At 41.9% G+C, this 24,705-nt stretch overlaps 1 protein-coding gene and 1 pseudogene across 1 annotated transcript in view; one reads left to right on the top strand and one right to left on the bottom strand.

Annotated features, from left to right (window-relative positions):
- Window positions 1–4,793: 4,793 nt before the first annotated feature.
- Window positions 4,794–24,705, bottom strand: part of LOC126100548 (UDP-glycosyltransferase UGT5-like) — a 60,598-nt gene continuing 40,686 nt past the window's right edge. Inside the window, exons 5-6 of the mRNA XM_049911166.1 lie at window positions 11,610–11,829; window positions 4,794–7,496 (exon numbers count right to left, since the gene is read on the bottom strand). Of these exons, the coding sequence (XP_049767123.1) occupies window positions 7,202–7,496; window positions 11,610–11,829 (515 nt within the window). The 3' untranslated portion in view covers window positions 4,794–7,201. The remainder of the gene's footprint in view (window positions 7,497–11,609; window positions 11,830–24,705) is intronic.
- On the top strand, window positions 14,905–15,021 carry LOC126102566 (5S ribosomal RNA; annotated as a pseudogene).

Genomic DNA, 24,705 nt, shown 5'->3' with positions numbered 1-24,705 from the left:
TAATTTGTGATTTTTGAAAATATTTGCAGTTTTCAGTGATATATTGCCAATGTTCGGGATACTAGATACACACTTGTTTTCCTCTTTTTCTTCTGTGGTGCAGTTTGCACCTGGGTCTTTCTTCATTTTGTCTAGCATTGTGTGAACCATGGAAGCATTGTAACCATTTCAAACTGCATTCTTTTTCCACTGTGTTTATTTCTCGTTGCATGTTTTCTTGGTTCAATGGTATTTTAGTTGCCCTGTGTAGCACTGACCTGTATGCTGCCTGCTTATGGATATTTGGGTGGCGTGTGGTTGTAGGGATTGTGGTGTTGGTCATTGTATTTTTCTTATCGGGATGTCTTTCGCCTGTTTACTGAGTACATGTCACCTGACCAACATTGTAAAAATGAAAAAGGACTAAATTAATGTAACGAAATAGCTCAGTTTATTACATCAGGCTGTGCTTATAATTAAAAAAGTTTCGATTATGTAATTTCGAACTCTTGGGAATTAAGCCAGAGTACGTTACATGCCTCTACTCGAAGTGTTAGTTGCAATTTTAGCAGTTATTTAGAGATAGTTGCAACTGTTGACAACACATCGCACTACGCTAGTAGGAATGCCGTACGGTCTGTATGAACAGAGAATACTCGCTTTGGTAAAATAAGCGCAGTAACGTAGTATTTCATAACTGTGAATTCTCGATAGCTGGTCGTTCATACAACACCCGTTATTTCTTGCACCCCGCCCCCCCCTCCTCCCCCGCCCACTCCTGGGCTGGAGAGCCAGTTGCTCCTATGCCGTCAGTCTTACCTTTCACATGGTCGTCAAAATAGTTGGCTGTATTAGGTATGCTGTAATTGTCTCATTAAGTATTTTCCGCTGCACAGTCTTCGCTACACGTGTCCTCTCTGGAAGCACATTAGTTGAGAAGTCACTTTCGGTGAAAGCAGTCTTCTGCACTGAGGCCACTCTCCCCCTTACTTACTCTTCTTGCCCCTTTCTCTAAGTCTGTGAAGTTCTCCTAAGAAATCCGCGTGTTCTGACGACACAAGCTGCGATACCTCTAGATTTAGCATGTAGAATTTAAAATTCCTCTGAGTGAATTGGTGGTTAGTGGAAATGGAGATAGTAAACCAAATAGTTACTGCTAATAGCTATGCGGCGATATTAATAGACGATTTGACTCAGAAAATAAAAAGAAAGAATGAACATACAAAACATATCAGAAAACAAGCTACATATTTATCCCATATTAAGCCAACATAGCACAAAAGATTGCCAGTGTTTTGCATATTTACACGGTTAAAATAAGACAAAACTTTATTATATCATAAACTGTCCTCTTGTAACACTTTCATGCCGATGTGCTCTTTGACCGGTTATTATTGTATATATACTTGCTTTTATCTTTATGTAAATTTATATGTACACAATGTATGAATTAATTTGTTTATTTTGCTGTATAATCAATTATGTATATTATGTAAATATCCCCCCCCCCCCCCCCATGAACCATGGACCTTGCCGTTGGTGGGGAGGCTTGTGTGCCTCAGCGATACAGATAGCCGTACCGTAGGTACAACCACAACGGAGGGGTATCTGTTGAGAGGCCAGACAAACGTGTGGTTCCTGAAGAGGGGCAGCAGCCTTTTCAGTAGTTGCAAGGGCAACAGTCTGGATGATCGACTGATCTGGCCTTGTAACAATAACCAAAACGGCCTTGCTGTGCTGGTACTGCGAACAGCTGAAAGCAAGGGGAAACTACGGCCGTAATTTTTCCCGAGGGCATGCAGCTTTACTGTATGATTAAATGATGATGGCGTCCTCTTGGGTAAAATATTCCGGAGGTAAAATAGTCCCCCATTCGGATCTCCGGGCGGGGACTACTCAAGAGGATGCCGTTATCAGGAGGAAGAAAACTGGCGTTCTACGGATCGGAGCGTGGAATGTCAGATCCCTTAATCGGGCAGGTAGTTTAGAAAATTTAAAAAGGGAAATGGATAGGTTAAAGTTAGATATAGTGGGAATTAGTGAAGTTCGGTGGCAGGAGGAACAAGACTTCTGGTCAGGTGACTACAGGGTTATAAACACAAAGTCAAATAGGGGTAATGCAGGAGTAGGTTTAACAATGAATAGGAAAATAGGAATGCGGGTAAGCTACTACAAACAGCATAGCGAACGCATTATTGTGGCCAAGATAGATACGAAGCCCACACCTACTACAGTAGTACAAGTTTATATGCCAACTAGCTCTGCAGATGACGAAGAAATTGAAGAAATGTATGATGAAATAAAAGAAATTATTCAGATAGTGAAGGGAGACGAAAATTTAATAGTCATGGGTGACTGGAATTCGAGTGTAGGAAAAGGGAGAGAAGGAAACGTAGTAGGTGAATATGGATTGGGGCTAAGAAATGAAAGAGGGAGCCGCCTGGTAGAATTTTGCACAGAGCACAACTTAATCATAGCTAACACTTGGTTTAAGAATCATGATAGAAGGTTGTATACATGGAAGAACCCTGGAGATACTAAAAGGTATCAGATAGATTATATAATGGTAAGACAGAGATTTAGGAACCAGGTTTTAAATTGTAAGACATTTCCAGGGGCAGATGTGGACTCTGACCACAATTTATTGGTTATGACCTGTAGATTAAAACTGAAGAAACTGCAAAAAGGTGGGAATTTAAGGAGATGGGACCTGGATAAACTGAAAGAACCAGAGGTTGTAGAGAGTTTCAGGGAGAGCATAAGGGAACAATTGACAGGAATGGGGGAAAGAAATACAGTAGAAGAAGAATGGGTAGCTTTGAGGGATGAAGTAGTGAAGGCAGCAGAGGATCAAGTAGGTAAAAAGAAGAGGGCTAGTAGAAATCCTTGGGTAATAGAAGAAATATTGAATTTAATTGATGAAAGGAGAAAATATAAAAATGCAGTAAGTGAAGCAGGCAAAAAGGAATACAAACGTCTCAAAAATGAGATCGACAGGAAGTGCAAAATGGCTAAGCAGGCATGGCTAGAGGACAAATGTAAGGATAAGGAGGCTTATCTCACTAGGGGTAAGATAGATACTGCCTACAGGAAAATTAAAGAGACCTTTGGAGATAAGAGAACAACTTGTATGAACATCAAGAGCTCAGATGGAAACCCAGTTCTAAGCAAAGAAGGGAAAGCAGAAAGGTGGAAGGAGTATATAGAGGGTCTATACAAGGGTGATGCACTTGAGGACAATATTATGGAAATGGAAGAGGATGTAGATGAAGATGAAATGGGAGATACGATACTGCGAGAAGAGTTTGACAGAGCACTGAAAGACCTGAGTCGAAACAAGGCCCCCGGAGTAGACAACATTCCTTTGGAACTGCTGACGGCCTTGGGAGAGCCAGTCCTGACAAAACTCTACCATCTGGTGAGCAAGATGTATGAAACAGGCGAAATACCCTCAGACTTCAAGAAGAATATAATAATTCCAATTCCAAAGAAAGCAGGTGTTGACAGATGTGAAAATTACCGAACTATCAGTTTAATAAGCCACAGCTGCAAAATACTAACACGAATTCTTTACAGACGAATGGAAAAACTAGTAGAAGCCGACCTCGGGGAGGATCAGTTTGGATTCCGTAGAAATACTGGAACACGTGAGGCAATACTGACCTTAAGACTTCTCTTAGAAGAAAGATTAAGGAAAGGCAAACCTACGTTCCTAGCATTTGTAGACTTAGAGAAAGCTTTTGACAATGTTAACGGGAATACTCTCTTTCAAATTCTAAAGGTGGCAGGGATAAAATACAGGGAGCGAAAGGCTATTTACAATTTGTATAGCAACCAGATGGCAGTTATAAGAGTCGAGGGGCATGAAAGAGAAGCAGTGGTTGGGAAGGGAGTAAGACAGGGTTGTAGCCTCTCCCCGATGCTATTCAATCTGTATATTGAGCAAGCAGTAAAGGAAACAAAAGAAAAATTCGGAGTAGGTATTAAAATCCATGGAGAAGAAATAAAAACGTTGAGGTTCGCCGATGACATTGTAATTCTGTCAGAGACAGCAAAGGACTTGGAAGAGCAGTTGAACGGAATGGATGGTGTCTTGAAGGGAGGATATAAGATGAACATCAACAAAAGCAAAACGAGGATAATGGAATGTAGTCGAATTAAGTCTGGTGATGTTGAGGGTATTAGATTAGGAAATGAGACACTTAAAGTAGTAAAGGAGTTTTGCTATTTGGGGAGCAAAATAACTGATGATGGTCGAAGTAGAGAGGATATAAAATGTAGACTGGCAATGGCAAGGAAAGCGTTTCTGAAGAAGAGAAATTTGTTAACATCGAGTATAGATTTAAGTGTCAGGAAGTCATTTCTGAAAGTATTTGTATGGAGTGTAGCCATGTATGGAAGTGAAACATGGACAATAAATAGTTTGGACAAGAAGAGAATAGAAGCTTTCGAAATGTGGTGCTACAGAAGAATGCTGAAGATTAGATGGGTAGATCACATAACTAATGAGGAAGTATTGAATAGGATTGGGGAGAAGAGAAGTTTGTGGCACAACTTGACCAGAAGAAGGGATCGTTTGGTAGGACATGTTCTGAGGCATCAAGGGATCACCAATTTAGTATTGGAGGGCAGCGTGGAGGGTAAAAATCGTAGGGGGAGACCAAGAGATGAATACACTAAGCAGATTCAGAAAGATGTAGGTTGCAGTAGGTACTGGGAGATGAAGAAGCTTGCACAGGATAGAGTAGCATGGAGAGCAGCATCAAACCAGTCTCAGGACTGAAGACCACAACAACAACAACAACAACATGTAAATATCGCTGAGTAATCGCTAAGGGGATGTTAGGGAAACGTTAGGTTTTTGTCAACGAATAAGGATCGTTGGAGCAGCGGCGTCTCTGGACGCGGGAGGCTGTTACGTCAGAGCGCGCGCTACACAGAGAGAGAGAACTCTGGTGTGAGACTTGGTGAAGTGCGGACGCATGGATGGCGTGCACTGTACTGGAGGAGTGACTGTTTAGCGGCACGTGGCAAGTGATGAGCGTGGGCGGTGGAAACATTGGCTGCAGCAACGTGGAGAACCTGCCACGCCAATATCATTGCCTGTGTCTCCCGTGCTCGCTAATTACCGTGGAAAGGAGCCAGCAGCAGTATCGTCGTCAGCAACTTCGTCACGGCGAGAATGGACTGAAGTAAGACTGCTGCACCACAGCTTATTGTCAACTAGTTTTGTAACGGGGTTACTCAGCTTTGTGGTGTTTTGCAAGTGAATAATTACCATAGTTTAATAAAAACTGTTTACCTGTGTTTTTGCCATTTTCCAAAATTCATATGAAAATAGTAGACGTTATTGTGAGGTAGCGCCATTGTCACTTACAACAGTAAGTAACCATTAATCTAAGTGTTATCTTGTATGTTTTCAAAGTTTCAGCTCTATTAGTTAATTATATTTCGAGTGCAAACTATTTTCTTCCTCCCTTTACTACGTAAATGTTTCAATTGTTTTTGCTAACGTGCGTGCAGCCCTCTGTTGCCACGCGTGTTCGTGTAATTCTTGACGTTGACTGTTCGGCTCATTAATTCACCTACCGAACAGAAATTGTGCCCAATTGGGCTGGCGACCGTATTTCTTTTAGCTATAATTATTTCAGTAACTCTTATTATTCTGTTCCGATCCACTTGGTACCCCTTTTCGTTGGCACAGTACGTGAATTATAGCACAAATCTTACGATCAATCATACTAAATTTTACAGTAATTAAGTAGGCGGAATAAGTTGTCCTAGAAGGAATCTTGTTGTTAACCTCCCCCTCATTTATCGACTTTATATTGAATCTTCGGAACGATAGCCTTTTCAAAATTTTATTCCAATTGTTTAGGCACATGCTTACACTGCCATATATTTCTAACATTGTCGATAGAAGGGAAGGGGGAAGTTACACGTTCCACTCTCGAAGGGCGCGCGGGGAAAACGAGCACTTACGTTTTCCTTTCCGAGCCCTGATTTCTCTTATTTTATCGTGATGATCATTTCTCCCTATGTAGGTTTTCGCAATCGGAGGAGAAAACTGGTGATTGAAATTTCATGAGAAGATCCCATCGCAACGAAAACGCCTTTGTTTTAATGATTGCCACTCCAATTGACGTATCATGTCTGTGGCACTATCTCGCCTATTTCGCGATAATACAAAACGAGCTGCCCTTCTTTGAACTTTGCCGATCCCATCTGTCAATCCCACCTGATGCGTATCTCACACTGCTCAGCAACATTCTAGAGTAGGGTGGACAAGCGTGACTAGCGTGGTGCAAACAGTCTCTTTAGTAGACCTGTTGCACCTTCTAAGTGTTCTGCCAGTGAATCGCAGTCTTTCGTTTGCTCTACCCACAACATTATCTATGTGATCGTTCCAACTAAGGTTATTTGTAATTGTAATCCCTAAGTATTTAGTTGAATTTACAGCCTTCAGATTTGTGTGATTTATCGCGTAGTCGAAATTTAGCGGATTTCTTTAAGGAATCATGTGAATAACTTCACACTTTTCTTTATTCAGGGTCAATTGCCACTTTTCACCGCACCACACTATCTTTCTGGTTTTCATATCAATTTCGTATATGACAACAGCCACTCGGCTTCAGCTAATGTAATTTACCACCATGCGATGTAACAAGACCCACTCCTTCTGAAGACGATATTTTTAGAAATATCTAAACCTAGATCAAGGGCTTAATAAACCTTTGGTTTGCAGGCTGTTGGCTGATTTTTTTTCCAATCTCTCGAAATTTTTTTCATTCTAACTAGCAGTATGTGTCCTCACAAACCACTCCATAATGAAGGAAAGTGCTGTAAAAGTGCGACGATTGTCATGGATACACCAAGAAAGCTGCAATCGATGATTTTCTGTACTAGGTATTCCTTAATGAAGGTAGATAGTTACGGACAGGGTAATTGGAATCTTATGCAAAGTTCTTTTAGTACACGGATAAACGAGTGAAATTTTGTTGTGTTCCACGTAAATTGTGAAGTGCCATTACGAGTAGAACTCAAGCTCTGTCTTACTTCCTTGCGTAGAAAGGGTGTGGTTTCTAGGTGGCCTAGTTGCAGGGCACTATAAGCGACTCGGAGCAACTGCCCAATACTTCTGCTCTGGAAGACCCTCCAAAGGCGACATCACATTTACAGCACACGGACACTGGGAAAAATTCCTGCGACGAACACGACAGCGTTAGTCTTTCTTGGTCGATTTTCCTCTTCTTCCGAATGCAGTTTGAGCTGTAATTCTGCACAGACGCCGCATGACGGCTCTTATCGCACAACTGGCCACCAGGAGCGTGAGCATCAGCGCAGCGACGACATCTAGCAGCAGGTACTGGTACCACGAGAGGTCCAGTGCGGCTGACCTGAGGTGCGGCGCACCCTGGTGGCGGATCACGTACTCCGTCCAGTAGACCGCCTCGTCCAGTGGGTGAATCGGCCGGTCGTTGAAGATGCGGGACAGGTGTTGGGCCCTCTCACGGTACCTGCAAACGGTGGAGCCAGCGTCCATAAAAACACCTCCACAACAGTCACTATGTGGGCTCAACACGTGGTACAGTTTGCTACTGCACCGAAAACCCCACAGCAAATCCTCAATACCAAGATCTTCAAAACTAATGCTATAGATCTGGTGACATATATAGGCCACTGATGGACCTTACACACACAGCAAAGAACCGCTCCATTCTTTTAGATACCATCGTTATCTGCGCCCTCCACCTTTCCACTATAAGTATTATGAAGTTTTGCAACACATGTCGTTTAGCCACTTCGAAATGTATCATTTGTGTCTATTTCGTCATCATCACTATATTTGTTTTTGATATGAACACTAATCACCGACACTGAGTGTGGAAACATGTAACTGATTGTAAACCATCTGAACCCCAAAACCAGTCATGTGTTCGATAAAGTCGCCTTGTATTGAATTCCTCTCCTGTGCCAACCTTTTCACCTTAGAGAAGCAACTGCAGCCTACATCCTCAGTTATCTGATGTATGTATTCCAATCTCTTGACTTCCTCTACATTTTTTACCCTCTACAGCTCCCTGAAGTACTATGGAACTTATTCCCTCCTTCTTGTCGATGTTTTCCGTATTTTCCCTCCTCCATCAATTCTGCGGAGAACCTTCTCAGTCCTTACATTATCAACCAGTCACTGGTAGCAATTATCATTCCACACCATATAAAGAAACGCTCACAGAATTCAACTGCATTCATTATGGATAAAATACATTTAAAATAAATACAAGTCTGAGGCATGGTGATGGCTTCTGTCCAGATCTCTTCGACTGTGTATTAGAAAATATGCTAAGAACATGCAGTGAAAAATAAGAAGATACCATGTACCATCAGCAAAACTGGGAAGAAAGAAACAGTGTGTTCAAGTAAACTGCCTCGCAGTTGCAGATTTTAGGAGATGCAGAAATGCAAAATAATCTTTGGGGTAATCTAGGAAATAGAGAACATAAAGGAATTCCGACAGAGAAAAGCCAATGTCTCGCTAAAATAAAAAGGCATCAAAATACGAGTAATTACAATGGGCATCTGTCAAAGAGAGTAAATCAAAACGCTGAACTATCTAAAAGAGGAAACTGAAAAAAAAATATTAGAAAGATCTAGCGTAAATGAAAGGATACACAAAACTGAAAGGAAATATATAACAAAAAATATTTACAGATGGAATTATACCAAGAAATGAAAAAATAATGTATTTCAACCAAAACAGATCTACACAAGAGAATGCATAGAACTGAATTATAAATTAAACTAGAAATATTAGAGGAAAGAAAAATGATGAAATACAACAAATATGGAAACTGACACAAAAAATGACGAAAAACAGTAAAGATTGGCTACAAAATAACTTTGTATTATTTCATGCAGTACGTATGATTTTGCATACTATATAACCACTATGGACCTTGAAGTTAAATATTACCATCTCTAAATTGTCTGTATTACTTATTAAATTGCACATAACTCAGATATTGATACTTGAATAAATTATTGGTTAATACACAACTGTACTTCACAGTACTTACATCTTTGTACCATGCAATAAACTGATCTAAATATGATTGCAAAACCCACACATGAGCACTACTGTAGATCTGTCTTACAACCTAAAATATACCATGCATTACCAATGTTACTCTCACGTCTAAACGTTCTCTAAAATAAAAAGTCCCACATTGCTACCACACGTTGAAAACACAATGGACCTCAGAAGTAAATATTAGTGCATCTAAGTTGTCTGTGTAACTTATAACAATACACACATCGCACTGAAAGACAACATTTAATTTGCCTAGAGCACTACTGGAGATCTAACTTACAGCTAAAAGCACACTGAAAATTAGCAAAGTAAATGATGTCATCTTCGCAAAAGGTGCCATACACATTGGAATGCAATTTTTAAAGCAATATCGTCAAGATGTCTACCACTAGCACATTACAAAACGTTGTCATCTTCCGCTGCTACAAAGTGGAAAACTTCATTCCCTCTTAAATGTATATTACACTGTTATTGTCTCATTAAAGTAAGCATTAGAAACAGAGGAAATATAGTGTAACTAATTAAAATCAATTTGTACCTGCCGTGTGTTTCATTTACTGAGTGTCAGTGACTGGGGGGTATCGCCTACAGTTGAAGGTGACAGCTGCTGAATGTGTCAGGGAATGGGAGAGGTTAGAGCTACTGGGCATATCAGCTACTAGATCTTGAATAGGAGTGAGGAGTGTTAATTGTTGCCATATTGCTGCAACATGGTATAATGGTCAATGTAGAGAATTAGTGGTTGATGATGGTGAGATGTAACCAGAGATTATGACCAGTGGTCAGGGATCATGTAACCTATAACCGTAACTTGTAGACCATAAGCCATGACATGTAACTAGTAACCTGTAACCCATAAGTTCTGATGCATATCCTTTAACTCACAACCTGTAAACCATAGGCCACAACTGGTAACTATTAACCTCTAACAACCTTGAACCTTGTAACTGGTAACCTATAGCCTGTAACCCATCACCCATACGTTTTGTCTGATTTTCTAATTGCAATGTAACCCCAGCAGGATGAGTACAGTAGTTATGGGTTATGGGCTACAAGTTATGGATTGTAGATCATAGGTTAAAAGTTTTGTCTATGCAGTGTGTGTGAAAGTGTGTTCCCACATTGCATATTTTTATTAGAGGTGGGTGTCATTTCATAGTTAAATATAGGAAATACAGACTACAAACGTACAGAGAGCCTTGCACAATAGTTCAATGGAAAATATTTTATTCTCTGTCAGAAATTGTTACTGTGCATAACCTCTAGTAGGCTAGAGTCATTTATAACAAGAGAGATAATTGTTGATCAATCTCATCAGCATAAGATCATGCATTATCTTTGTCCCTACTAAAATGATGGTTAAGAACAATTTGGACGTGGAAATACTTAATGTGATAGTGTACTGTCACTTACACCAATAAGATGTCTAATTAATTTCATTGTACCAGTAAATGAGACAGAATATTTGTTTTGCTTCTCACAGTATTTTAACTAACATGTGTTTTAGGCAGTTAGAAGTCTGGCCATGTTAATTTCACGATACCACTCGCTCTCTACGGCTTAACTTAGATGAACTTAACCGATGCAACTGGTGAGCCAGTCCATATACAATGCTTTGAAGCCAACAATGTAAACATAGCTGACAACACTTTCATCATTATTCCAACTTCAGATACTTTTCTAAGTATGTGATGTATTTTTGAAAAATAAATGAGATCGTTCTGATACTTTTGAGCACAGCTCACGTGGGACAACATTCTAATTGGTTCTTTTATTTTAATGATGGCCACATTACTAGGTTCTGCCTGGAGGAGAGGAAAAGGGAAATAGTACACATTGTGCAGTGTGTCTGTGTCTGTGTCTGCGTGTGTGGGGGGTGGAGCAATCCTAGACGTTGTTTGTGACGTCACAAATCTAAACAAATCAAAACTTTTTGACTAGGTGTTTCCATGTCCTCATAGTCATACTTAATCCTCTTCTTTTTCTTGTGCCTTAGACCTGCATTGGTAGTGTGTCAGTGTTGTTGTTAACGTATCTGGCATGGTTAATTTAAGGCGTTAGCGAGATGCTACCCTCATAGCCATACTACTTACAGTATAAGGTATTACTTGGGGTAGCCACAATTTTTTTCCAAAGACGTTATGAGCTTCCCCATTACAGTGCACACCACATGACAAGGGGATGGGGATAGGTATAATTTTGAACCACTCTGTCCATCCACCGATAGACGATCACACCCAGTTTCCTTCTAGGTGTAACTGCTTTCCTTGAGCTCTGACCACACCTCAATAGCACTGAAACATTGTGACCTTGCAATGTTTGGCTACAAGGAGGTGTGTCCCTCGTACCTTTCGTCTTGCAGAAGGAGACTGCCTTCCCTCCAGGCTTCCCTCCCAATCCTCTCACCATACCCCAAACCCATCTCACTCTCTCTGTATGTACCTACCTCTGTTTGTGTAGCCCGCACTGCGATGTGACACACACACACACACACACAGTAGCCTGTTAAACTAGCCCCTTACAGTGCCCACTTGCTCACCTGGGGACGTTGAGCACCTCGCCGAGCGCCCACCCTACGGAGGCCTCGGTGACGTTGTGGAGCTCCAGCCTGACGGCGTAGCCCTGCTTGGCGGCGAGCAAAACGTTGAGCTTCTGGTCCATGAAGACGGGCACGCCCACCAGCGGCACGCCCCTCGCCATCGCCTCCTGCGTGCTCAGCAGTCCGCCGTGCGTTATGAACGCGCGCACGTTCTTGTGGGCTGCAACACGCCACGCCACGCCGCGCTAATTGTTGTACTTCAAAGCACTTATACAAACAGGTACCTTACACACACACGTGGACTTCGGTGCACTGTAATGAACATAAATCACTTGAAACAGTTGTAATATAGCTAATTGGCCCAGGGCGAGTTGTGATGTTGCAGAATATGTCTCAAGTCCTACTGTTGTATAGCACATCGGGTCGCGAGCTAAGTCAGGACTGTTCACATGGAGACAGTGCCTCTACGTCTCAGGGGCTTTTTGCAGCACGGCCTTACGTGGTAGCGCAGTAATCCCCGGCCTCCGATCTGTCAAAAAGGAAAAAAGACACGCGCTGCACTGCTGCTGAGGAAGGAATTCCGCTGATGACAGCTGTCGTGACTGCCAAGTCACTGGTCCTGGAATTTAGCAGTCTGAAACAGCGCTAATATCTCAGGATATTTATTGACGAGAAGCGTTGTTAAACTGTGATCTGCATTACGATTAACGAGTTTCAGTTCGTGACTTGCGTTCCAGATAGAAGTATAACGGTATGAAATCATTGCCGATTGTATTACAACCAGTGTGGTGACAAGAAATGCAACGCTCAGAAAATTTCTAACAAGTGTGGGACTTGTTCTGCTCTACCTTCCTACCACAGTTGTGCAAGAACGACGCTCAGAGAGTGTTTTGGGGAATTAATGTTGAACCTCTGGCCTGCAAGGAAGGAAGAAACCGTCTCATGCATTTAGAGTTCAGAAGAGAGCAGCAGTACGAGCTGTGATTTAATCAAACAATGATCTCAGTGTCGGTTCCACTACACACCCTGTAAAAGAAACGTTGACGCTAGACCGAGCGAGGTGGCGCAGTGGTTAGCACACTGGACTCGCATTCGGGAGGACGACGGTTCAATCCCGTCTCCGGCCGTCCTGATTTAGGTTTTCCGTGATTTCCCTAAATCGTTTCAGGCAAATGCCGGGATGGTTCCTTTGAAAGGGCACGGCCGATTTCCTTCCCAATCCTTCCCTAACCCGAGCTTGCGCTCTGTCTCTAATGACCTCGTTGCCGACGGGACGTCAAACACAAACCACCACCACCGTTAACGCTAACAGAACTTAGTGTACTGGTTCATGGCGTCACTACTTGTTAGCAAACAGTAATTTAAAGGGTTTTTTCATTATTAAGGTTTGTTTTTACACTCAGTATGACCTCATCATACAGCAATCATAATTATAATAGATACATGATGTTAAAACATTTATATTCTGGGTATCAATTCCTAACTCCAGATTTCTTTAATAGTAACCTGGTCATTAACCACATCTGAGGGTCTGTAGAATACAAGGAAATTAAATACAATTGGGGACAGAAACATTGGAACGTCCCCTTTGAACAATTATACATGACTGTGCTTAAACTGACACACAATATTTTTTGCGCAACACAATCTGACTTTCAAAAATCCCTACAAAAGAATGGCCCTGACTAACATTAACCTATACGTTTCACAAATCACTTACCTCACAAAAATCTTCGTTACTCGAACTACTGCAATACAGCGAGCAGCACTACTGCCAGCTAAATAAGAGATTCAGACTTCGGAACGCACTAACTACTGATAGGCATAGTTAGCAAATGAAAGATTTTAATAGAGAACAAACAATCTATTTACCTCAATAGTGTTGAAAAATCGTAATATACATAGCAGTTCATGACATCCAGTCTTACAAATTTCAAAACTCCGCCATTTCTCTCCCCACATCCACCACTGCTGGCGGCTCACCTCCAACTGCCTAACGCTACGTGCTGTTAACAGCCGACAGCCCAACACTACAATGGCAAACAACAATGCAAACTAGCCACAGACTACACACAGTACAGCCAGTGATTTTTCATACAGAGCGCTACGTGGCGTTACCAATAAGAAAACCTAAACAGCCTACTTACAACATCAACTGAAATAAGTTCGCAATTAAAATAACCAAATAATGGATGGGGTCGGTAAAGAGCAATCAAAAAGAAGTACACAATTAAAACCATCCAATAACCTCAGAGTATAAAGCACTCTACAGTGGCTGAGCAGTTCTTTTCATTAAATTTGATATTTTACGATCCTGCTTCAATTAAGCCTGACACTCGTGAATATGTTTAACTACAGGGCATAGTTGAAAGTACGGCAAAAGTACGTGAGTCGCCTTGCTCATACACTTGACGATTTGCTGCAAGAGAAGAGAGGATTTTTCTGTCTTAATTTTTCCTGTATCATTACTGGTGGTCACACTTTTTTCTTTCTGGCCAATCAGGGTGTTCGTACTTGTTATAACTCCACCCACTAAAGTTTCTGTAGCCTATCAGAGGCATCGTTTCTTTCGTAGGGCAGAGTTTAATTTCTGCTGCGTAATACTGAGGCAAAAAGCTTTTTTCCACCTGGGTTTTAACGCAGATGGCCACAGTGGGTCACCAATGCTTTTAGTTGGGTTTTTCTGCACGTTTATCTCCCATTTCCAGCTGTGTTCCTGCTAAAGGCTTTCCGGATGATCGTCGTTAAAGGGTAGATTTATTGGGTGTCTCACAGGGACAAGGGTGGCTGTTCCCAGCCGTCTGCACAGTGGCTATAGCATCATATTGTGTTCACTTTATGCACCGCTGTAAGGGTTTTGCCCGAAAATGTTGCAAGATTCTCCTTTCCCCAGAACTGTGTCATTTAGCTTGTGTCTGGGAAATTAGTTGTGCGCAATTCATAATGTGAGTGTTAGTGGCTTATATTGACGAAATGTCAGCTTGTTTATTCGATTTGCATATCAATAATATTTTCATGCAACTATGTCTTGTTTCAGGAATTCATTGGGAGGTATGTCATTAGTCTGACACTTTATAAATTAATGGCAACTCGTAAATGAACTTGCTTACTCATTGCTGGAAAAGTAGACCTTCAGATTTCTCATCATAGTACAGTATCATATCATAAACCGAAACACGATCGCGCATTATGTTCTGTGACAGAGACATCAACTTTAGAACATGTAAAACGAGTAAGTACACTGTTGTGAAAAACTTAAGGACAAAATTAACTTTCGTTTGCAGTGTTGCTGCCAGGCAACGGCCTTGCCGCAGTGGATACACCGGTTCCCGTGAGATCACCGAAGTTAAGCGCGGTCGGGCGTGGTCGGCACTCGGATGGTGACCATCCGGGCCACCATGCGCTGTTGTCATTTTTCGGCGTGCACTCAGCCTCGTGATGCCAACTGAGGAGCTACTCGACCGATTAGTAGCGGCTTGGGTCAAGAATACCATCCTAACGACCTGGAGAGCGGTGTGTTGACCCCACGCCCCTCCTATCCGCATCCTCCACTGAGGATGACACGGCGGTCGGATGGCCCCGGTAGGCTACTCGTGGCCTGAAGACGGAGTGTTTTATTGCAGTGTTGCTGCCAAGTAAAACAGCTCGACGAAATTAGGACCATTCGTAGAAAAACGTACTACACTGTGTCACAGAAGCTAACTGAAAGAAATATGCAATGAGACAAACAGAAATGACACATTTATTCTAAGACAAGTATTAGATTTCAGTCACTGCAATTCACAGTGGACCAATAAAAGTAAACTCGGTTCGAATAGGCCTCAGAAGGACCAACGTTGTCTACCGACCGCCGTGTCATCCTTACACGTGCGGATATGTAGGAGCATGTGGTCAGCACACTGCTCTCCTGACCATTGTCAGTTTTCGTGACAGGAGACGCTACTCAGTCGTGTAGCACTTCAACTTGTCTCACAAGGCCAGAGTGCAAAGAAAGAAGGAAGGAAGATTGGGGTTCATCTTCCCATTCGACTATCTGTTTATTTCGTATTCGACAAGAATGGGAAATGAAGTCCTAATTACCAGTTCACTGTGTGAATTCATTGTTGCTGCTTCTCGATGGTTACGAGAAGAAATTAAACCTCTGTGAGGTAAAACAACATGCGGTTAAGCTATCTCTGAGTTGAACATTGAGTTTTACAGCTGTTTGTTTTTGCATGCACCATAGCAGTTGTAGTAACAGTGGAGTCTACATATGTTGTCAGCCGCATGTCGGACAAATGCTGAATATTAGTTTACAAGTGGAGAAAGTCGTCCAAGGCTGAAGCGTTCATGAGAGTTGAATGTTTGTTCGAATCTCGTGAGATGGTTTTGTCACTATAATTCAGTAATAGTAACGCCTCAATCCATTGTGCTTGATGAACTCCATCTGACAGATTATCAAATTATACTAATGATGAAACAATCAATAATCGACAAGGAGAGAAGTAGTGATAGACAAAGTGAGCTAAAAACCATATTATTTCTTCGGCAGACAGCCATTATGAGCTCAATACCTAAGTATTAAGTCGGGTCATGCTGAGGGAATTAGTTTAGGAAATGAGACACTTAAAGTAGTAAAAGAGTTTTGCTATTTGGGTAGAAAAATAACTGATGATGGTCGAAGTAGAGAGGATATAAAATGTAGACTGGCAATGGCAAGGAAAGCGTTTCTGAAGAAGAAAAATTTGTTAACATCGAGTATAAATTTAAATCTCAGGAAGTCGTTTCTGAAAATATTTGTATGGAGTGTAGCCATGTATGGAAGTGAAACGCGGCCGATAAATAGTTTGGACAAGAAGAGAATAGAAGCTTTCGAAATGTGGTGCTACAGAAGAATGCTGAAGATCAGAAGGGTAGATCACATAACTAATGAGGAGGTATTGAACAGAATTGGGGAGAAGAGGAACTTGTGGCACAACTTGACTAGAAGAAGGGATGGGTTGGTAGGACATGTTCTGAGACATCGAGGGATCACCAATTTAGTATTGGAGGGCAGCGTGGAGGGTAAAAATCGTAGAGGGAGATCAAGAGATGAATACACTAAGCAAATTCAGAAGGATGTAGTTTGCAGCAGTTACTCAGAGATGAAGAAGCTCGCACAGGACTGAGTAGAATGGAGAGCTGCATCAAACCAGTCTCAGGACTGAAGACCACAACAACAACAACCTAAGGGCAAGTTGGATTTCAGGATTTAGTGAGACAATGAGTTAGAATTACTGTTGCGCTCTCCTTGTTACCCTAGGTACAAGTTTGAGATAAACAAACTGTAGTTTTGTTTGTTGACTCTTTCTCTGTATGCTCTACAGCCTTGATTAATTCAAAGAACGACTTCAAACGAGTTGTTCATTAGGTGCTAATGTAAACTGATGGTGGTTGGGAAAGAAAGAAAAGGAAAGGAAAAGAAAGGAATGGAAAGGGAAGGAACTATTACTGATGTCAGCGGTATCAGGGCTTTATGCGGAATCAGTGGCGATGAGCGAAAAGGTGTGCCAGACTGGGAATCGAACCTGGGACCTTCTGCTTACTAGGCAGCTGTGTTGACCACTACACCACCCAGACACAGTGTTTATAAAGTAACTGCACGGCACGCTTCTTAACCGATCCACACTCCCGCCTAGCGCTACCTGACCACAGTCCCTGCCTGTGTCCTGTGTGCTCATTTCTTAGGTAGAAAGCAATTGTGCATCCGCAGTGGAGGTGGTTGATTCATTGCCCATCTAGGAAAATAAACTATATGATTGTGTGGTGCTTGTTCCTTCAGTCATGCCCCAGAAAACATACAGCACCCATTCATATAAGCCAGTAATGGTCTATTTCGAGTGAGGACCCAAATCAAATTGTAACGTTACGTGCGTGTACGTGAGCTAATTGCCCCCCTGGAATTGGTGCAAGGTACTTGTTTGTCAAGCCTTCTGGTTCCAGAGCCAGGGGTGCACTTCGGCTTGTCTAGCTGAGTGACATATGGGCGAGCCAGGTATGAAGATGAGCACTGTGGCCAGAAATGCGGATAATCCCAGAAGGGGGAGCTGGACAATGGTCGCTCGCTTAGCGGAACGCGGAATGCACCAGCAATAGCGGACTTTCAGATAATCTCAAAGATGGCTAAGTCACAACAATACAGGGTTATTACAAATGATTGAAGCGATTTCACAGCTCTACAATAACTTTATTATTTGAGATATTTCACAATGCTTTGCACACACATACAAAAACTCAAAAAGTTTTTTTAGGCATTCACAAATGTTCGATATGTGCCCCTTTAGTGATTCGGCAGATATCAAGCCGATAATCAAGTTCCTCCCACACTCGGCGCAGCATGTCCCCATCAATGAGTTCGAAAGCATCGTTGATGCGAGCTCGCAGTTCTGGCATGTTTCTTGGTAGAGGAGGTTTAAACACTGAATCTTTCACATCACTATGCGTGAAACTTGCCCGCAAGCGTTCAACCGTTTCTTCGCTCACTGCAGGCCGACCCGTTGATTTCCCCTTACAGAGGCATCCAGAAGCTTTAAACTGCGCGTACCATCGCCGAATGGAGTTAGCAGTTGGTGGATCTTTGTTGAACTTCGTCCTGAAGTGTCGTTGCACTGTTATGACTGACTGATGTGAGTGCATTTCAAGCACGACATACGCTTTCTCGGCTCCTGTCGCCATTTTGTCTCACTGCGCTCTCGAGCGCTCTGGCGGCAGAAACCTGAAGTGCGGCTTCAGCCGAACAAAACTTTATGAGTTTTTCTACGTATCTGTAGTGTGTTGTGACCATATGTCAATGAATGGAGCTACAGTGAATTTATGAAATCGCTTCAATCATTTGTAATAGCCCTGTACATCTGAAATGTGAGAAAAATGAGGGCTATCCACTGACATATTTTCAATGTGTTTAAAACTACAGAAGTTAATATTTTAGAATGACTAAATATTTACACAATGAACCTCTAAATTAACAGCTTTTGAAAGCGTCAGGCAATTTCACCAAACGGTAAATCAGATGATATCATAGCACTATAGCTACCATCACTGAAAGCTATGTATCTGTAACTATCTTATTTATTGATTCAGGACATCTTTTAGACCTTTTTCAGGATGCAAATGGCCTTCAGAACATTGTATTCTCCGTAATAACACAGCAAATGATTGCAGCATGAATTCCTCAAATCTTGTCATACTTGTGTCTTTATTTAATGAGAATGTTACTATTTTTGCTAGACATTCATTTAACTATTGATTAAGTGTGTAATACAAAATCATAGTTATTTAAGATGTGATTTAGCTGGCAGTAGCATTGAAAAGAGGACCGAAAGACACCTCTGTCGGACAGACACTAATAACTGTTTAAACTGTATTTAACGACAGTCTTTTGTCATTGAACACACTTTCACATGATTACTAGCTTATTTATTTGTGAACAAGTCTTTATTTTCGTTATTTTAAATGGTCTGATTATGATAGAATGTATATAATATTCCTTTTTTAAAATGTTGTTGTAATATGAGTATATTAGTTTAGTGGAGGCAATGGTCAAGTTGCGTCACATCATGTCTGTAGGACTTAAGAACGATGTATTTCCTGTGCGGATGGCCTTCAGCCAGTGGAGAAGCAGGCAGTGGGTGGGCGGCCCTGGAGTCAAACGGAGAGAAGCTTGATGCCGGTGGAGCGCTCAAGAAACCGACTGCAGGCATTTTTGTCTCGTTCTGGAAGGAAGCAGACCTGCCTGTACCAACGTGCATGGCTTGATCATATAGGTGATTGATTCTGGGAGGTGAGCAGCCACTACAGTACTTTTTACAACTGCATTATGGAAGTATGGAGAATAGACAGCGTGTGAGTTTCTACTCGAACTCACGTGTGTTAATTTGTAAATCATCATGTCGAACTCTGAACTATTTTGAGGCGGCCAATATTTCGTGTATTGTGATCACGAAGTGGACATAATTTTCGCGTATCTTTATAACTATTTCTGCTACCATTCTCGCACCGCTGTCAACGCAAGTCTAGTGCATTTGATAAGGTTATTTTCCGTATGTGTTTTAACTGGATACCGTAAGACCACTTTTCGTTCAGTTGAGATATACTTTCATGAATAAACACTACTCAGCATAATTCTGTCATTTACATCAATTACAGACGTTAGAATATAACCCGTTTTTTTAAATTATTCATTTCTCTTTTAAACAGTCCTCCCGGACGAACTTTCGCAACTGAGTATTTTAACTGAGATTGAAAATACCGATTCAGTTGTAAAGTTTTTCTTTTTTTTTATGCCCGACATCAGGTGTGATACTGAAAATAAACGAGAGATCGAAGCTGATAATAATTTTTTCATGAGAGAAAACAAAAAAGAATCACAACATAATATTTTTTAGAAAACAGTGGTCGGGCTAGGTGCGGAAAAACGTGAGTCAACGCCAAAGCGACAGCAGACATTACTACAGACGGCTGCTGCCTAGGTAAAGAAGTACGCAACGAACACTCTGTGTTGTGACGCCGAGCGCCGCGGTGGGCGAGTAGAGGACGCAGCGTGGCAACAGGGAGCGCAGAGCACGGGGTACTCACTGTACGTGAAGGGGGAAGAAGCAGACTGGTGAACCATAGCAATGCCATCTGCTGACGAGAAGAACAACGCGGGACAAACTAGCCCGGCCGTTCACTATTTAGATTTGTGATATTCGTGTAAAAGGAAGAACATCATGAAAAAGTTGCACGAACAGCGCTAAGAGCACATTGTCAGGGGCAAAGCAACGTGTCGAACAGGGGCAGTACGCCCGGGGTCACAGCACACCAAGTGTAAGTGTCCTGCTGGTCATCGCATAATTCTTTACCCAGGCACTCGTCCGTAGTAATGTCCGGTGTTACTTCTTCAGTGACTTAATTTTTACCGCACGTAGGATCTCCGCCCCCCCCTACCTTTTACAAATCCCTCCAAATCCTTGAACGCCATGCTCTCCGCCTCGCCTATCCCATCCGTCTCCCCTCCCCCACGCGGATCCTGTACGATCTCATCCCCTTCCCCCACCTCCTCCTTTTCCTTGAAAGGATACGGATCCTGTACTCCTCCCGAAAACTCGATCCTCCTCACCCACTCGTCTCTCCGATCCTCTCCCACCCCCGCCTGCTGCCGCGCCTGTATTCCCACGTCCCATCCGGTCTCCATCTCTCCACCCTCCTTACCCTCTCCCAAGGTGGCTTCCACCAGCTCCCTCTCCCTGATGATGCCCTCCTCCCCTCCATTTACCCCTCCTACCGACTTTGATCCTCCCACCCTCCTCCTGTGCTTGCTCCTCTGGGCACCCTCCCTCCCTTCTCTCCCTTTTCCCTCCCTCCTCCATTTCTCCCCGTTCCTTCCCCGGGCTTCCCCTCTCCTGTCCCTCTCCTCCTGCCCCCGTATCCTCAGCCATTGGCATCCTTGTTCTCCCCTCTCCCCCGCCTCACCCCTGTTCCCCTCTTGGCAGGTCCCCGGACTCGCACACGCTATGTGGACATTCGCGCTCCGAAGATCACCGCCATCAGTGTCTACTGTGCGTGCCGTCGTGTTTAGTGTTCAGTGTTCACCGTCACACTCCATCGTTCACCAGTGCCATCGTCTTCTTCAGTGTTTGTGCGTCGTATCAACAGTTTGCAGTGTGGATTCCCGTCGAATGTGAACGGCTCCGTGTTTGTCTTTATGTGTCTCCTGTTTTATTGCCCACCGTTCTGTACCTTATGTGTCTTCTTCGTGTTTATCTCTCATTGTGTATCCTATGGCTGAAGAGCAGCGTAGAATGCTGCTGACAGCCTGCCTGTTGTACAGGTTTAAAGTAACAATAAAGGAAAAAAAAATTACCGCACGTAGCCCGACCGCTATTTTCTAAAACGTTATGTGGAACTTCTTTTTATTTTCTCATGTGTACTTGTGCGTGTAAAATTATTATTAGCTCCTGTCTCCTGTTATCACACCTGATGATGGGAACGTAATAACACGAAACCAGTCGTGGTCTAACCACTGAAAAAAGTGCAACCTTACAACAGAAGCGATATTTTCAATTATCTTTTGTTTAATAGATCTGATTATTTTATTAATTCGCAATTCTGGCCAGTGCATAGACCGTTTGACCGCAGGTTATAATTTGCAGCGAGTTAGTCGATAGAGATGAAAGTAGACGTGCGCAGTTCGACCCTACGACTTCATCGAGTGATTCTTCTTAAACAAAGCCGTGCACAGCCCAGTTACCTAAGGTACTAGCAACAGCAGGTAAAACCACAAGTGCTTTGCTCTTATGGTTAGCACGCTACTTTTCAGAAGCAGAAAACCATTAGCTAACGTCGCAGAGTGCACCTACAAACTTAGTAATACACCGTTGTTCAACGGAAGTAGAAAATATAAAAGTGTGTACAACTGATGTAGCGTGCATAAGGAACGAAATATGACTGCTTATAAATTCCGGCGTCTACTTAAATAGACTTCTTTCCTCTCCAATTCTTTTCAGCACTTATAAATTTCATACAATGTTCACTTAATTTGTAGCTCTTTATGACAGAACCATATTGCAAACACTATTACTATCTATGAGAAAAAGTACCACCACAGTTCTATCCTGACAATGTATTTGTTCTATTACAAGATTAGTTATAAGGATCCCACAGTAACTGCTCCAAGGAAATCAAATACTTTTTTGGCTGTGGTGGGGCCAGAGAATAGAGGTAACGTGCCGCCCAAACTAGTCGCGTGATAGAATAGCATCAGCTGAACTCCCTCGTCCATGCAATAAGATGGGCATCCATAAAAAGCTGTCAGCATCTACTTCGGCTTTCCAGCGTTCCATGTTTCACTTCCATACAGTGCTGTGATGTAGGCGTAATCCACCACGAACTTCTTCCTGTTTTCCATATCAGCATCAGAGAGCTCTTTTACTCATAAACTCTTCCCCCGTACCAGACTGTTTCGGAGGACCTCCTTGCTTCGGCCATCTGTGTAATCACATTTTCTAGACAGAACGACTCTTTCACTCCTTCCAGTAACGTGTAGTTCCCAGCTGTAACGCTGAGTGAGCTGTTGTTCTCCTTTCCATAACTCATCATCATCTTCCTCTTTTCTTCGTTTACCGTTAGACCCATTCATCGACAAGTATGTTGCCCATAGCTTTCATCCAAGTATTTTGTAGGTTATTCGTTTGTATCTGTTCTTGTCTCACTGTAGTAAGAATTGTCTACATCGTACTCCACATTACATTATCGATGTTTTTTTCCGGGTTCAGAATCGTTAGGAAAGTTTCCTGACTTTTTTCCTCAGTATGACTTCCTCTACTAAGTGCAACGTCAGAATTTTTTAAAATAAAGTCCCCGGTTTTTCAGCCTATTGAGTTTGAAATTACGCGACGTTTCGGTGAATATGACTTCCATCGTCATCTAGCGACAAAAGACGAAAGAGATATCAGAATTCCTTCTCCTCCCTGAAACCAAAATGATCGTCAAGTACGACTTAAGTTTGTCTTTCTCTTCTTTAGTGGAACATTTTAGACAGCAGTTTACAACGGATAAATGTCAATCTCTGCAGTTCGGTTTGAAAGGGACTTTCGGACAACGGAAAAGGGAATGAAAAAGGGCACGTTTGTGACTTTGTGGGTGCTGGGAGCTTTCAGGGTTTGCGGTATTGGTAAATGTTGTTTTGCTGTAAATCCCAAATTATTGTTTCTTTGTGCTAATGTCTGTATGAGGGGATATCAAATTTTTAAAAGTGTCTCCCAGTTCAGTTGTGAACTAAACAGGATTGCGTTGAGAGTTTAAATGTAGAGATGTATTTAACTCTGTAGTGGTAGCATTCCTTGTCCACATATCTGATATACAATTTAATTCTGAGACACAGTTGATCTTGCTGCAAGAAAACCTTTTCAAAAGTGTCCACTAAATTTTCAGATGGTACAGGACTAAGAGGGGCGCCCTTAGCTGAGCAGTTAGACCCGAAAAAGTGTTCTGAAACAGAAAATAACTCTGTTTTATGTGTTTTTGAGCAAATATTATTGTCATGTAATCCTACACTATTTATTTTGGGTCTTTGCAAAAAGAGATGTTAATATGTCTACAAAGTTAGCTGTGGAAATATTTGTAAATACGGAAGTGACGTCAAATGATGGTAGTTTGGAATTGGGTGGGACCAGTGTGTCTTTGTCCGCAAAAGCAACGGCAATTTTGGGTTTAATTTTTGTTTCCTTTTCGACGATGTAAATGAGTTCTCTCAATAGTAATACCTAAGGAGAAAGTAGCGACATTAATTTGTCGCCTGGCAGACTTAAGAATCCGAAAGCCAGTTCATGATCAAATAATACTTGCGGAATATCAAAAAAGGTGAAGCGACTTTAATATTGCTATCGTCTACCGTGTGTTAGTCTGTTCGTCGAATATGAAATAACCGTGCTGGCAGGCAGCCCAACAACTAACATAGAGTACGAATCGGCATGAAATTTACGTTATGAGAATTAATTGCTACTTGCAGTACTGAAATTAAAGCATGGATTCTTGTTGCAACTAAATGGGTCACTTGAACAGTATTCCTCGCAGTGTAAGAAAAATACAATGCAACATACAGATTCTGAAGGTGCAAAAATGAATAATGTATGTAGGATAATTTTTATTAGTCTATTGATGTAGATTTTTAGAATGTCTGATTCTGCACCAAACTTAGTGATTAACAAAAAGTAAACGTCGCTATTAGGTTACGCTGACATCATTAATTTACCTCTAATATTGTCTGTTTGCCAATCATACAGTGCAGCCACTAAATCTTGATGATTCGGGCATATATATTTTAAGATGTCTTGCCGGCTGGAAGAAATTACTGCCTCTTCTCATGACTGCAGACCATAGCCATGCTTGTGAACGAATCAAATAAAATTGTTGTTGCGGCTGTGATGATTTTATATTGCATTTTTATATACACTTAGCATTGTTGATGCATTATTAAAAATTAAACGTCCTGTTTGTGTGACATCTAAAAAATGAGTACTCTCAAGCGAGACTGAAACAAATGCTGTTAAAAAACTGAATGATGTCCAGACGTTGCTCTTCTGTTACGAATATAATTTTA

Source organism: Schistocerca cancellata, chromosome 9, assembly GCF_023864275.1.
Source record: "Schistocerca cancellata isolate TAMUIC-IGC-003103 chromosome 9, iqSchCanc2.1, whole genome shotgun sequence".
Lineage (NCBI taxonomy): Eukaryota > Metazoa > Arthropoda > Insecta > Orthoptera > Acrididae > Schistocerca > Schistocerca cancellata.
Note: the sequence above shows the minus strand (reverse complement) of the source record. Positions and strands in the feature narration are given on the sequence as shown.